Here is a 13,704-nt window from a genome sequence, read left to right as displayed (position 1 = left end):
TGCCTGCAATGCCAGCATCCTTACGGGCGCTGGTTTGAGTCTGATCCAGCTCCCTGCTAATGGCCTGGGGAAAGCAGCAGCAGATGGTGCAAGTGCTTGGGCCCCTGCCACTCATGCGGGAGACCCAGATGAAGCTCCTGGCTGCGGCCTGGCTCAGCCCTGGCAGTTGAAGCCACATAGGAAGTGAACCAGGAAGTCTCTCTCCCTCTCTCAAAATAAATCATATTTTTAAAAGTTTAATTTTAACTCAGTAACCACTGGGAGGAGGAATTCTCAGGGAGAAAAGTCCTCCACGGGTGTCTCCCGTGCTATGTAACCAGCCCAGGGAGACAGACCCTGCCGCAGAGCGAAAGCGTGAGCCAGCTCCAAAGACGGAGAGAAGTGGGTGTGCTGTGGGGAAACACAAGACTCCAGTCCAATGGTCAAAGTGTGATCATTTCTTAGGATTTTATCACAGAAGAGATGCCGAAGGCAAAGCTGACAGTTTCTCAAAACTCACACGCACACCCCTCACCCACAACACACACACGGCCCTGCAAATGAAACAAATCAGCTTTTTCTATATCCATTCCGCGCCGTTCACTTACAGTTTCTTTACATTGGCGGAAACGTTCCACTTACCAAACAGGCCTGGGGCACACACACCCCTTAGCCTGATATCGGCATTAGTTACCCCGCCTCCCTGGGATGAACAGTGCAGGGCCCGCCCACCAGGTCGCCCCGCCCCTAGCGGGACTGAAGATGGCGTTCCCGCTTCTGGTCTCCTCCCACCGCTCGCCGTCATCGCGGGAGCCAAGTTGTAACGCGAGATTTCGGCCCCAGTATTATGCGGGCCGCGAGATTGGCGCCTTCTTTCCTTCCGCGCGGTTGGAAGAGGTAGGCGGTTGTCGGTTCGTTGGCGGACGGCGGTGAGGCGCCTGGCGGGTGTAGACCCTTCCTTTCAGGGACTCGAGTCACAAGGCAGTCGGGGTCCCGGCCCGAAGCGTGGGGAGCGGGCAGCGAGGGCGCAGCGGGCTCGTTGGGCCAGCCGTCTGTTACGAGGTGGAGAGGAGCTGGAGGAGCGGCCCGGGGCCGTGGTCTCCAGCACCCACGCCCTGCTCCAGGCTGAGCCGCGAAGCCGTGTCCTGACGGCGCAGGCCCGCGGAGGCCCACAGAACCGCGTTTGTGGTGTAGGCGTGGCTCGTCGTGCCTGGGCTGTGGATGCTAAAATGTATTCTGCGCAACCTGGGGTCTCCTGATGGAATCTTGATTAGAGTGAGGTAACCATTGTCGACGCCATTTTCTTTGCTTGGTGTTAGGAGCTTCCTGGAGAAACTGGCCCCGGGACTACAACGTAGTACGAGTTAGCCGAGGTCTCCAAAAATCGCAGAAGCCCAGACTTGAAAGCAACATCTGAGTACGATTGCTTTCTAAACAGGTTCCCAAAAAGAATTCTGAGCTAATTGCATGTTGTTGATAAGCCTTTTAGGAAAAAAGATTTTTTTGACCACAAGTATAGCATTACCATTGTGTAAGTTTTTGCGGAGTTCGCTCTTTGAGCAGTTTATATTTTACGATTTAATTTTTCAGAATTTTGCATTTAAGAAGACTCCTAAATCGTTCGATAAAATTGTCATGTGGGTCCCCTGGGAATTTCACAAATCTGAGGTCTTAAAGACACTATTGTTTCCTATAACTTGAAATGTTAGCTTATTCTGGGACTTGAACTTCAATTCAATATTGATTCTCAAGCAGGCTGAGATAGTCATCTTTAACCTTTTAAAAGTTTAATTGCCAAGGAGAGGAAGACAAAAGGCAGGTCATTGTAGTTTTTAGCTTTTTAAACCTTTTCAGTTTGCACCAATAGCAAAGATGTGATAAAACAGTTTTGTTACACGAATCTAAGAAAGAATGAGCTGATCGGTGACAAATCCTAGATCAGGGGTTAAAAATGCCTATTGGTTCAAGATGCAATCCTAATGCTTGTATTAAGAAGGCAAACTTTTCCTTCTGGCTTTCTGTGTAAAAGTATAACATGGGAGTTTCCCTTTGGTCCTGGAAAATGGCTTGGCTAATGATAAAACTGTACTTAGAAAGATGCTTTTGTTGGGAATGAAAGTACTCTTGAAATTTGAGTTCCAATAGATCAGGCAAAATATCAAAGACAGACCTGTGAATATAAATTCTAGAGTTTTAAAAGAAATGCATAAAATGGACTGTTAATTAAAAGCTTAGCAAATGGTGTGGTCTGGTTATGTTGAACTGAACTAATAGATAACTAGCTACATAACATTGATCAAGTCTAATAAATTTCAGGAAGCTTGTAACACAGTAAGTGATGGACAAGTCAGAAATGGACCCTCTTGACCACATGACATCTGATGCAACTATGGAAATTGATAATGAAAGGTAAGTGGGTTTTAACTGGAAAACTGAAGTAGATTCAGTCATAATAATATATTTGAATTAACCAATAAAAAGATGCTGTAATTAGTGGTAATTTTCAGGATTTTGGAGAGAAGGAATACTTGCATTAAAGTATGAATGTTTTATATATATCTTGAAGCAGTATGTACTCTGCCAACTTGGTGTGTGTGATAGAGTATGTGGTAGAGTAGCAGTCCTAGTGACCTGCAAGGACACAACTCTTCAGTTATTTTGGGCATGTTCTGAGTTGGGATTGGAAGAGATGTACATTTGGGATAATGCATTGCTGATAATGGGCATTTGGTAGTACCAGAAGATTAAGTGAAATTTTTTTCTTTTAGTGATGACAGTTCATCTGGTAGCAGTGTGTTTAAAACTCAATGTGTTCCTTCCTCACCTAATTGGAGGCCAAAAAACACCATTAGAAAACCTATTCATTCATCTAAAATTGTCGAAACAACAGATTCTTCAAGTGATTCATCTGTAGAACCAAGACCATTGACACTAAAAGCGCTTATTGCAAAATTTAAGAAAAAGAAACGTAAAAGGAGAAAACAGAAATACAAGGCAACAGGAAGGCCAGTAGGCAGGCCTAAAGGACGGAAAAACACTAAAATATCACATGTAGATAAAAACCAATTTAAAGACAAAGGACCTAGGTTCTCATTTTTAGAATCAGAGAATGGAACTCAACCATCACCTTGGAGGAAAATTTTAACCTTTGAGGTAAGTATGTTAATAATTTGGAGACACATAGTTAATATACCCGAGATGATTTGTTAGCCAATATTAGGATTGTGTAAAATAGACGTAGGGGGTCAGTGATGTGGTATAGTGGCTGCTGCCCACAATGCTGCCAGCATCCCACTTCTGAATCCAGCTCCCTGCTAGTGGCCTTTAAAATGCACACTTGCCTTTCATGCTCAGTAGATAACATTTTAAAGTACAAAACTACTTTTAAAAGTTTGGAAAACAAATTGAAAGGTAAGGGATTTTTTTTGCACCAAAATAAACCTTTTAGGTCCATCTTCCATGAACTTTTGGAACTACATTCCTACTTAGATTTACTCTTCAAATACTTGAATTGTGTGTTGAATAAATGCATAATTTGATTGCTTGCAAGAACCTGGAATTTAAGAGAAATGCTATTTTAAGGATAAGGTTATCAACATTAGCAATTCCCAAAATTAGTGTTTTCCTTGGTACCAGCTTAGTTTAGTAATTTACAATTACCATGTTTAGTCTGCAGGTGGAGAACAGTTAAATCAGCACAGCTATTCTGTTTTGGGTAAAGGATGGTTACCTTATTGAAGACAGGCCTCTGGTGGGTTGTGAAAAAACACTTTAATTTTGTTGGGGTCATGAAAAAAATCATGTTTTTAATGTCTAGCAAGCAGTTGCAAGAGGATTTTTTAATTACATTGAAAAACTGAAGTATGAATATCACCTGAAAGAATCTCTGAAACAAATGGATGTTGGTGATGATTTAGAAAAGGAAGATCTTGACAGTCGAAGATACAAGTATTTGGATGATGATGGATCTATATCTCCTATTGAAGAATCAGTGTAAGTTGAATTGTGAAATAATTTTGGTCATGCTTTAGTTTAACAGTGAACACAGTTATAAGAGCTGACTTTGCCACACAAGTTAACCCATTAGAAAACTATTTTGTGACAAGCTTTGCTGTTTTGGTTATATTTGGGAACACAGTATATGTAACTGATGAGGTCATAAAACTTGTCATTTAAATGATGCATTTTAATGTTACAGAGCAGAGGATGAGGAAGCAGCACACCCTGAACAGGAGGAATGTGATATCAAATTGGTTGTAAGTGACTTTGTTTTTATTTTTCATCCTAGGAAGGCAGGAATTGCTACTGCTATTTTTAAAGATTTATTTATTTGAAAGGCAGAGTTACAGAGAGGGAGAAACATTTTCCATCTGCTAGTTCAATCCCAAAATGGCAGCAGTAGCTGGGGCTGGGTGGGGCCCAAGCACTTGGGCCATCTTTCACTGCTTTCCCAGGCCATTAGCAAGGAGTTGGATGAGAAGTGGTGCACCCAGTTCCTATATGGGATGCCAGCACTACAGGTAGAGGCTTAACCTATACCACAGAACTGGCCAGTGCTCTTTAATTTTCAAGAGTCTAAGTAAATGTATTGGGTGTGCAAAGTTACAAATACTATCTTTTCACAATGAGGAAACCAGAACACTTCATTTTTCTGTAGTTTAATTTATTTGAAAAGCAGGGTGACAAAGAAGAGAAACATATCTTCAATGTACTGGTTCACTCCTTAAATGGCACAACAGCCAATTTGGGCCACACAGAGTCCAGGAGACAGGAACTCCATCAGGCCTACAGAGGTGGCACAAGCCCTGACAGCTGAGGTGTCATTTGCTGCCTGCTGACACATTATCCTAAAGCTGGGTTGGATTTGGGATGGAGAGGTATCCTAGGCAATAGCTTGCCCGCACTGTACCAAAACACTTGCCACATCAGTATTTTTAACAATTTAATAGGTGCTTTGCAATTTAGTATGCAGATACCTTGATTTTAAAATTCTAGATGTTTAGCTGTAACCTAGTAATTACAAAATGACTTAGGTTGTTTATCACTAATAATTTTTTTGAATGCAGGACAGTAGTTGTTTCATAATAAATTCGGAATTCCCAAAACTGAATGTGAATTCAGAACAGAATGTGAAAGAAGCCGTTTCATCTAAAAAGAGAGCCTCAAAAGTCAAAAACACTGCACAGAAGATGGAACCTCCTGAAAAGGAGACAGCAACAGGAAACTGAACGAAGGTAAACGATGAACAGGAAAAGTGACTCCTCACAGAAAGACAAGACTAGAAACGATAAATGTGGACAAATGCCAGTCTGATGGTGAATAAATTCTTAAATACAGAATCATCTGAGAAAAAACTGAACAAGTTTGTGAAAAAGACATCTTTGGGAAAAGCTAAGAAATGACACTACCTAAATAAAAGATCTTGCTCTTACTTTCAGTACTTAACTGATTTCAGAGTAATAGACCTTACAGGTGTCACTTGAGCACTGAAACAATGAAGTTACAGATATTAATCCTGAATCTTTTTTAAAGATTTTGTCTGAAAGACAAAGTTAGAGGGCGACAAGTCATCTGTTGGGTCATTCCTGAATGGCTGCAATGGCCAGTATGGGGTCAGGCCAAAACCAGGAACTTATTTGGGTCTCCTGGGTGCAGGGCACAAGCACTTGGGCCATCTGCTGTTTTCCCACTGAATTAGGGAGCTGGATCAGAAGTAGAGCACCAGGACTTGAGCCTACATCTATAGGGGATGCTGGCCTCACAGGCTTAACCTTTCCCACATCAACCCCCCCAAAACCTTTTTTTTTTTTTAAACATTGATTTTATTTGAAAGAGTTCCACAGAGAGAAGCAGAAAGGTCTTCCATCCACTGGTTCACTACCCAGTTGGCCACCATGGCCAGAGCTGTGCTGATCCAAAGCCAGGAGTTTCTTCCAGGTCGCCAATGCCAGGGGGGAGGGGCCCAAGGACTTGGGTCATCTTGTACCACCTTCCCAGACCATAATATCTGGATCAGAAGTGGAGCAGCTAGGTCTCAAACCAACACCCATATGGGATGCTAACACTACAGGTGGCAACTTTACCTACTATGCCACAGTGCTAGCCCCATCCCCATCTCCATCCTCCCCCCAAAATATATGTCCAATCACTTTAATTAGTATATCTGCAATGATCTATATATCAGGTTTATTTAGACTGCAGTCATGTTTCACTGTCAAATGTTTTATATACATAACAAAATCCCCTACCAATTAAGTTGCAGTTCTTTAATGTTCAGCTACTATTTTTTTGATAATGATCATGATTATTGAGCTATCTGCTGCACTTGGCATATGTTTTTGTCTAATTTGGACAAAGACTGACATAGAGGTGCAAAAAATAAATCCTCTTTTGCAACCCAGAACTCATTGCTCAGTATGAGTTTTGATACATACAAGCAGGAACAGATGCCTAACATGGTTAAACGTGATGGGTGGAGTATTTGTAGCTATAAGGGTTGGTGTTAGTATTAAAGATCTTAATGTTCCTATTTTTATGCTGAGGTGGTAAGTCAAGCTGGCTTTTTTTTTTTTAAGGCTTTTATCTTGAACAAGTCTGGAGTGGAAGGTGTATCTTAATGTGAGTAGAACATACTTGCTGTAGTAAGTAGTACATTGACAGATTAAAGAAACCTATAAGAACTAAGATTTCATTTACAGCACCCTCTAATTTGCAGTTGTAACACCGATTTCCAGAAAGTGGTGTGTGATGGTAACTTTATTATCTACTTCCTGGTCCTGCACTAATTGGAACACCTTGGATTTCCCAGTGTTTTTGCTATTGAATGGTCCTAAGGATATCTTAAGGACATCAGTTTTATTGAAAGGCAGTAGGAGACAAATGATTTCTGTGTATGTGAGCCATTATCTGCTATCAAGATGCATATGTAGGAAACTGGCTTGGAACCAATTATCTGCACCTCTGAAGGTGGTGTGGACAACCCCACACAAGTGGCTTAACCCATGGTAAAACTGCCTCTAATTTTAAAGGCAAGAGATTGCACCCCTCCCTTTTGCCATTTCACTCCCCAAATCCCTCATCAGCTAAGTAGAATCTGGTTGCCAGGAACTCAATCCATGCCTACCACACCACACAGGTGGCAGGGACCTAAGCACTTAACTCCTGTGGGTAGCAGGAAAATTCCAAACAGAAATAAGGCATGCCAGTGTCATGTGGTGTCCTAAACACTGCTAAATACCAGCTCCAAACATTATTAAAAATCTAAAATGAAGACCATCATATCATAAACAAGCATTCATCATGTAATCTAGTAAATGATTACATGTACATGCAAGATTTCCTAAATACAAAAAGTAGAACAATGTATGGTCTTAAGTTTCTAGCATAAACGGTGTCACATAATTTATCTTTTCCTTATAGTGAAATACGTGTTTAAAAGGTGCTCTGCATTTTTTATCACTGCTCCCAAGCTGCTTGGTGAAAATCTTTACCATGGGATTATGAAATGATCTGATTAAAATGGGGGTGTTCTGGCCGGCGTCGCAGCTCAATAGGCAATCCTCCGCCTGCAGCGCCAGCACACCGGGTTCTAGTCCCAGTCGGGGTGCCAGATTCTGTCCCGGTTGCCCCTCTTCCAGGCCAGCTCTCTGCTGTGGCCCGGGAGTGCAGTGGAGGATGGCCCAAGTGCTTGGGCTCTGCACCCACATGGGAGACCAGGAGAAGCACCTGGCTCCTGGCTTCGGATCAGCACAGTGCACTGGCCATAGAGGCCATTTGGGGGGTGAACCAACAGAAGACCTTTCTCTCTCTCACTGACCGCTCTGCCTGTCAAAAAGGGGGGTGGGTGTTTTGTGCCTTTCTTGGTTATGGCTTTGTGCGTGCTTTTGCTGGAGAACTTCAACTCTGGCTTTAAACTGCTTTTGTGTTGAATCCTAGATTGCTTTATCTGTTGAGGTCTATCCCGATGGGGCTTTCCCTATAGCCATTCATCGTTGGAAACGCCTCATAGAGCAACTCTGTGGTTTTGCTTTGCTCACAGGACTTATTCTTGGCTCTGTGGGAAGGAACTACAAGACAGTTCATTAATCAAAGTGTGAAAGACCTAATAGTTTTTTTTTTTTTTTATTAACCTTAGGTATTGGAATACCCCAGATAAGTTTTATTTTTGAGTGATGGCTTAGGTAAGTTTTAAATGGTGACAGTGGAATCTTTTGAAGTTCAATTACAGTTCACATGATGAATTTAAATGTTCAACTGCTGAATGATTACAGACATGAACTAAAACCTAATTCTGACCGAGCTGGATGTGGCTATAATACAATGAAATCTCAAGATTTATATATGTATCGTCTAATTTTATAGCTATATATGTAAGGTCCCTAAATAATTCATTTTGTACTTTTTTCACAGGAAAAAAATACAGCCATTCACATGGGTGGTAAGTTAAGCATTTATTTTGTTTTTCAAGGACTTGAATACAAAATCTTAATACACTATAATTATGAGTTAATAGATTGGCAAAAATATTTGGAATAAAAAATGAAAAATGCCTGTGTAGACCTAAGTGCCATTGTTTTGCATTAAATAATTAGTTGTCAATCTTAAGTGACAGTTCCACGTGGTTCATCTAAAACCATGCCTACCTGGATATCTTGATTAAATAGGAATTGAATTGATAGAAATGTAACCTTAAAAAGTTGACAGTTTGACCTTCAGTGTTTTTGACATCTATATTTTCTTATAATGACTTAATAGTCATTTGTAAGAGTAGATAAAGATGACTAGGATAAAAGTTAATGTTTTTTCCGCATTGGATTGGAAATGTTTATAAAGGTCAGGTTATTTGTACAGGAATTTGTTTTATAGATTGGCAAAAAGTGAAGGGCTTCAGTCATGACTGCACTGCATGGTATCTGCACACAGCAGTTTATTCCTGCTGGGGTGTTCAAAGGACAGTGCAATAGAAATTCAGTATCTGGCATCGTTGGTTTTCTTGGCTTTGTGCATGTTAAACCTGGTATTTCTATTGATACAGTATTTGCTCTTTGTTTGAGAGGTAAAATTAGGGAGAGAAAGAAAGGTTTTCCGGGACTAGAACTGGCGCCTATAAAGGATGCCAGCACCGCAGGTGGAGGATTAACCTACTGCACCACTGTGCCAGCCCCAGCATTTGTTCTTTTCATACAGTTCACTTTGATGTAATCTTTAATGCTTTCTTTTCTTTTTCTAGTGTGTCAAGAATCAGGCAAGTGCATCTACTCTATGAAGTAAGGCTTGCTTTTCTAGCTGCTTGTTTCCTATAGTTGAGAGCATTGCTAGAGATGCAGAGACTTGCACAGTGAGTTTTAGAGGAACATTCACTGGGCCTCATTGTAGATGAGAATGGGCACTGTTAAACATGGTGTCCAAAAACTGTTAATGTGGCTAAATTGAGATACAGGTTATGCTTCCATCACAGCAAATGAATTGCAGTGGTGACAATGAGACCTGTAACAATTCTGAAATTGTGTAGTGTGTTAATGTTGACTTGTACAAGATTTCATATTCTAGGTCTGGGTCATATGCCAAAGTACCAATGTATTTTCTTAATTATTCCTTTCTAGAGCCCAAGAGTAAATTGCTTGAAGAAATTATATTCCAAAGATTTTAGGTAAGGTTGACATAACCTCAAGTCAATGCAGGTAGATCCTGTTTCAGTCAAACCTGGTAGTTGATTTAATACTACTATGAAAGAGTAGATTCCAACATGTCATGTGTGTATCATGATTAAGAGTGATGTCATGATGATGGGCCAAATGTTCAACTGCTCTGAATGGGCTGAATGAAAATAGCCTTTCTGAACATCCACATTGAATGTATGCTATGCAATTATTTAGAAACATTTTAAAAGCTCTAGGGTGAAAGCGAACCTAAAACCTGCATGTTTGAGGTATCACTGAAAGTAGAAATTAGCTTTCACTTACAAATTTTATTGTATTAGTTAAAATGAACTGGATTGGAACACATGCAAGCAACAGCATTAAACCTAAAATTTCCAATACATAGTGGAGAAATGGGTTTTAGGATAACTTGGGACCTAATTTTCAAAGTTTGAAATATAAATTTTTTCACAGGTGGAATTTTGAAGTTATTATGTAATTCGAGTGAGGATTAACAGACCAGAAATTGTGGCAAGTATAACTGTCCTTAATTTTACCTATAAGTTGAAAGTTGAAGGTCATTACCAAGGCTTATAGAATGCAGTTTCTCATTTGCTGTGGACATGACCATAAAGAAATTTCCCACCAGGCTTTCTCTCTGCTACCTTGCTAGCAATCAGCCTACTGGGAACATTTAATCAAGTTTTGCAATAGCCAGTTTCAAATTCTCACTACAGTGCATGCTTGCATCACTGATATTTTTATGGGTTGCTAGTAGCCAGTTTGTATGTAACAGGATCTGAGGTATGTAACTAACCCCCAGAAATGATTCTTAATTTATGATCATCCCTGAAATTTTCAATTTTCAATTCTTAATGTAGGGCTGGTACAACACGGTGAAACATCAGTTTGTTCAAAAGGTACGTACACATGAGAAAAAAATAATAAAGGTCATTTCAAAGAGGGCTTGTGGAGCCATGAGACCAAGAGCTCTTAACGCTGTGACCAAAGACTGATGTTCTCCACAGGATGCCATAATCACTCAGTAGTAGTGCTGTGTTTTCCTGAGGAGATACAAGATTGAGCCACTCTTAATACATCATGATGTATTATGACCAGTGTTGTTCTCTTTCTCAGGGCCGAAGATTTAAAAGAGCTAACCAGATGACTTTGGACAGTGGAAGGAACTGCAACATGGGGACTTTCTTAATGTTAAATAAAAATTTATTATTGACTTTAAATAATTTTGCCTTATGTTACACAGTATAAAAAATAAACTTTACACTGGTTTGTAGAAAATCACCATGTATTTTTGGCTCGAAGTTTCTGTAGTGTTTTCTGTAGAGGGAATAAAAATTAAATTTAGCAGTAATGTGATACCCCCCCCCACACATATATACATATATACATATATATATATGTAATAATACCACACATCAATTTGGAAAGGGCTCACCTTATGAAATTCTTTTGCCCTTGCTCTGTTTTGGGCAAAGGCTTCTTGCTTTGCTTTCTCTTCCTTTTGTTGTTTCACTTCAGCTAATTGATTGTATAATCTGTAAGAAATTTGTGGGGTGTTAAAAAGATGAGAAATAGTATTAAAAAGTCTATCACTAAAAGAAATAAATACTACCTTAAAGCCCTTTGGTGTGTAGTCTTCCTGTCCTCAGGAACTGATACTCTAACTTTACTCACACCCTTTAGGCGATTTACAAATGAACCTAGAAAAGAGGTTTGAAGATAGATGAATGCTTCTGTGGGGAACAAAAATTTCCCAATTCATTTTAGAAGCAAAATACCTGTAGGTGGCTTCTCCTTAGCTGTCTTTATCTGAGAGTTTTCAGAGATACGAATTTTATTTCTGATTTCTTTCTGCCTCTGGCAAGATCGTTGTATGAATGATTTCTTCCTTTTTACAAAAGCTTCTTGTAAGCTCCCTGGTATGGCAGTAAACTCCAGTAGGGTTTCTGTTGGAAAAACAAAATTCTTGAGGAAGACTGAATAGTTACTCTTCCCACTGGGGCACAGGATCCCGTTCACATACTCAAACATACCTGTAGAAACTGTTGCTGACTTATCCGTAGAACACTCTGATAAAGGTAGATGATCAGAGGTTTCTGTTTCTGGTACAAGAGGCAGAAATTCACTCACCTAATTGTAAGAAAGTCATCTGTGATTTTGTTGCAACATTACAGTAATCCAAAGCCTGGCCTTTTCGGAAAAAAGCTTCCTTCAAAGAGAAAGATCTACCCAAATGCCACAACAGCTGAAGACTGCAGGACTGATCCAGGGATGGCAAGGTTGGTCTTTCAGGTGCATTAGCAGAAAGCTGGATGTATACATACACTTGTATTTTCATGTCATGAACCTTGGTTTCCTTTTGTAGATCTGAATGTGCTAGTGGGAATGTGGTGGCTGAGTGCTTGGGTCACTTTCACAGCATATGCTGCATTCCCTCCTTCGGGCTTCTCAACAGCTTGAGTTTTAGGGAAAGTAGGATAGTGCTGTGGTAGTAATAGGTTAAGCCAGCATTCCATATGGTTCTTGGTCTGACAGGTGGTGGCCAAAATGCTTGGGCTCCTGCAACCATGTGGGAGACCTGGAAGAAGCTCCTATCTTTGGATCTGCACGACTCCAGCTGTTGTAGCCATTTGGAGAGTGAACCAGCAGATGGAAGACCTTTCTCTACCTCTCAAAAAAAAAAAAAACTTACCTGGCCAGCAATACCATCAGCTCAGTCTGCTTTCTTAACACTTCTCCCCAATTCCTGTTTTTATTCCTGTTTGAATGTCATGAACTACTTTCTGCATACCATCTGTACTGTTTTCGTCTTGTCTCCTCAATACTAGTTTACACATACAAGGACACTACCAGTTGTGGTTTTGCAGTCATCTCTTAGGTATATAATTCCAAGTGCACAATTCAGAAATGAATTCTGCCAATCTGAGAGAGTGTCATGAATTTTGAAAAAAGGATGCTTGGGACTTATAAAATTCTGAGCACTAAAAGATGCAGTTGATCCAATAACAGTGTTTGAGAACAGCTGGTAAGAACTAAGTGAAAGATACAAGCCACTGAATTAGAATAAAATCTATAGCATAATTGGCTCCAATTACTGCCTTCTAAGAAAGGAAATTACCAGGAAACTAGTTAAATAGTACCTGTTTTATATTTGCTTCAAATCTGATCTTCTATGACAACCTCTCTCAGTTTTCCTGACTACTACACTCCTGATCAGCTTCCTTACTACTGCGACTAAGAAAGCAGCAAAAGATGGCCCAAGGACTTGGGCCCCTGCCACCAACATTGGGAGGCTTGGAGTTCCAGGCTCCTGGCTTCAGCATGGCTCAGCCATAGCCATTTCTGCCACCTGGGGAGTAAACCTGCAAATGGAAGATCTTTCTATCCCTCTCTGTGTTAAGTCCACCTTCCAAATAAATAAATCCTTATAAAAACACAAAACTTCCATAGAAAAGGAAGGCATGATTTCCAGCCCAAGTGTTAATGATAACACTTGTCATATGTGTGTGTAACTCACAATTTTATGGAAAAATGCCATGTCGAGATTAAAGTGAAAACAGAAAAGTGCCCTGTTCGGATCTCCCAATCCTCAGCTACAAATCGCTATATAAATAGGTTGTATTAGTACTAAGGGTTACTAAGTTTACCTGGAAACAGCTTTTTGCCTCATTTTCTTCCTTTTCTTCTAGGGTTAAGTTTGCAAAATCTGTTTCAGCAATACTGATATCACTGGTGCTTACTAAAGTAAGTTCTGGTTCTTCCATTATCCCGTGGCCAGATTCTGTCTCCTGTGCAGGGCAATTTAAAAAGCAAACATTTTTTTTTTAAAAATTTAAAAGGCTTTTTTAAGCCTTTAAATATTCAAAATGTGAGAAAGTACATAAATGTTCATTTATTATATACAAGTAAACAAGTGTGGGAATAATGCACACTGTTGAGGCAGATCAACAGATCAGATTCTTCTTGGATCTCCCCAGCCCATCAAGCTCTTGCAGAAATACTGGATTTTAGGGATGGGATGAGATGGTGTAATTGTCTGAAACAGCTTCTGTAAGGACTGTAAGCC

General features: G+C 40.2%; 3 protein-coding genes and 8 non-coding genes across 73 annotated transcripts in view; 9 read left to right on the top strand and 2 right to left on the bottom strand.

The window, feature by feature from the left end:
- Positions 1 to 754, bottom strand: part of C1H11orf54 (chromosome 1 C11orf54 homolog) — a 28,158-nt gene extending 27,404 nt beyond the window's left edge. For 2 of the 7 annotated variants that reach the window (XM_070076780.1, XM_070076779.1), the window contains exon 1: positions 588 to 664. The gene's annotated coding sequence lies outside the window, so the exon portion shown is untranslated. Of the gene's footprint in view, positions 1 to 587 lie in introns of all 7 variants that reach the window. The other 5 variants (XM_008262675.4, XM_051850094.2, XM_070076782.1 and 2 more) reach the window with 5 other exon arrangements.
- Positions 732 to 10,916, top strand: TAF1D (TATA-box binding protein associated factor, RNA polymerase I subunit D). Of its 34 annotated transcripts, XR_011390077.1 has the most exons (14): positions 776 to 908; positions 2,296 to 2,388; positions 2,748 to 3,132; positions 3,797 to 3,972; positions 4,178 to 4,235; positions 5,046 to 5,213; positions 6,555 to 6,597; positions 8,114 to 8,159; positions 8,389 to 8,416; positions 9,209 to 9,245; positions 9,582 to 9,628; positions 10,092 to 10,148; positions 10,499 to 10,537; positions 10,755 to 10,916. XR_011390077.1 is itself a non-coding variant. In XM_008262662.4 (8 exons), the coding sequence occupies exons 2-6, from the start codon at positions 2,318 to 2,320 to the stop codon at positions 5,205 to 5,207; spliced, it is 852 nt and encodes a 283-aa protein (XP_008260884.1). In that variant the 5' UTR covers positions 776 to 908; positions 2,296 to 2,317; the 3' UTR covers positions 5,208 to 5,213; positions 10,499 to 10,537; positions 10,755 to 10,916. The 34 variants fall into 34 exon arrangements, 7 of the variants coding, with proteins under 7 accessions (XP_069932951.1, XP_008260884.1, XP_069932892.1 ...); XR_011390082.1 differs by lacking the exon at positions 6,555 to 6,597; XR_011390067.1 differs by having other exon boundaries at positions 10,092 to 10,537.
- Positions 6,300 to 6,426, top strand: LOC127485259 (small nucleolar RNA SNORA40). The gene has a single exon (XR_007912387.2). It is a non-coding gene; the product is annotated as a small nucleolar RNA SNORA40 (small nucleolar RNA).
- On the top strand, positions 7,927 to 8,058 carry LOC127485235 (small nucleolar RNA SNORA18). The gene has a single exon (XR_007912377.2). It is a non-coding gene; the product is annotated as a small nucleolar RNA SNORA18 (small nucleolar RNA).
- Positions 8,206 to 8,278, top strand: LOC127485308 (small nucleolar RNA SNORD5). The gene has a single exon (XR_007912413.1). It is a non-coding gene; the product is annotated as a small nucleolar RNA SNORD5 (small nucleolar RNA).
- Positions 8,877 to 9,015, top strand: LOC127485186 (small nucleolar RNA SNORA8). Its single transcript, XR_007912351.1, has one exon. It is a non-coding gene; the product is annotated as a small nucleolar RNA SNORA8 (small nucleolar RNA).
- Positions 9,342 to 9,476, top strand: LOC127485213 (small nucleolar RNA SNORA1). Its single transcript, XR_007912362.1, has one exon. It is a non-coding gene; the product is annotated as a small nucleolar RNA SNORA1 (small nucleolar RNA).
- On the top strand, positions 9,752 to 9,824 carry LOC127485180 (small nucleolar RNA Z40). The gene has a single exon (XR_007912347.1). It is a non-coding gene; the product is annotated as a small nucleolar RNA Z40 (small nucleolar RNA).
- On the top strand, positions 10,193 to 10,313 carry LOC127485229 (small nucleolar RNA SNORA32). The gene has a single exon (XR_007912373.1). It is a non-coding gene; the product is annotated as a small nucleolar RNA SNORA32 (small nucleolar RNA).
- Positions 10,566 to 10,697, top strand: LOC127485197 (small nucleolar RNA SNORA25). Its single transcript, XR_007912356.1, has one exon. It is a non-coding gene; the product is annotated as a small nucleolar RNA SNORA25 (small nucleolar RNA).
- Positions 10,820 to 13,704, bottom strand: part of CEP295 (centrosomal protein 295) — a 58,802-nt gene continuing 55,917 nt past the window's right edge. For all 24 annotated transcript variants that reach the window (XM_070076743.1, XM_008262602.4, XM_051850061.2 and 21 more), the window contains 6 exons: positions 13,286 to 13,426; positions 11,672 to 11,768; positions 11,417 to 11,584; positions 11,251 to 11,338; positions 11,074 to 11,173; positions 10,820 to 10,955 (listed from right to left, as the gene is read on the bottom strand). In XM_070076743.1, coding sequence (XP_069932844.1) covers positions 10,917 to 10,955; positions 11,074 to 11,173; positions 11,251 to 11,338; positions 11,417 to 11,584; positions 11,672 to 11,768; positions 13,286 to 13,426 — 633 coding nt within the window. In that variant the 3' untranslated portion in view covers positions 10,820 to 10,916. The remainder of the gene's footprint in view (positions 10,956 to 11,073; positions 11,174 to 11,250; positions 11,339 to 11,416; positions 11,585 to 11,671; positions 11,769 to 13,285; positions 13,427 to 13,704) is intronic.

The sequence above is a fragment of the Oryctolagus cuniculus genome, chromosome 1 (genome assembly GCF_964237555.1).
Source record: "Oryctolagus cuniculus chromosome 1, mOryCun1.1, whole genome shotgun sequence".
In the NCBI taxonomy this organism is placed as follows: Eukaryota; Metazoa; Chordata; class Mammalia; order Lagomorpha; family Leporidae; genus Oryctolagus; species Oryctolagus cuniculus.
Note: the sequence above shows the minus strand (reverse complement) of the source record. Positions and strands in the feature narration are given on the sequence as shown.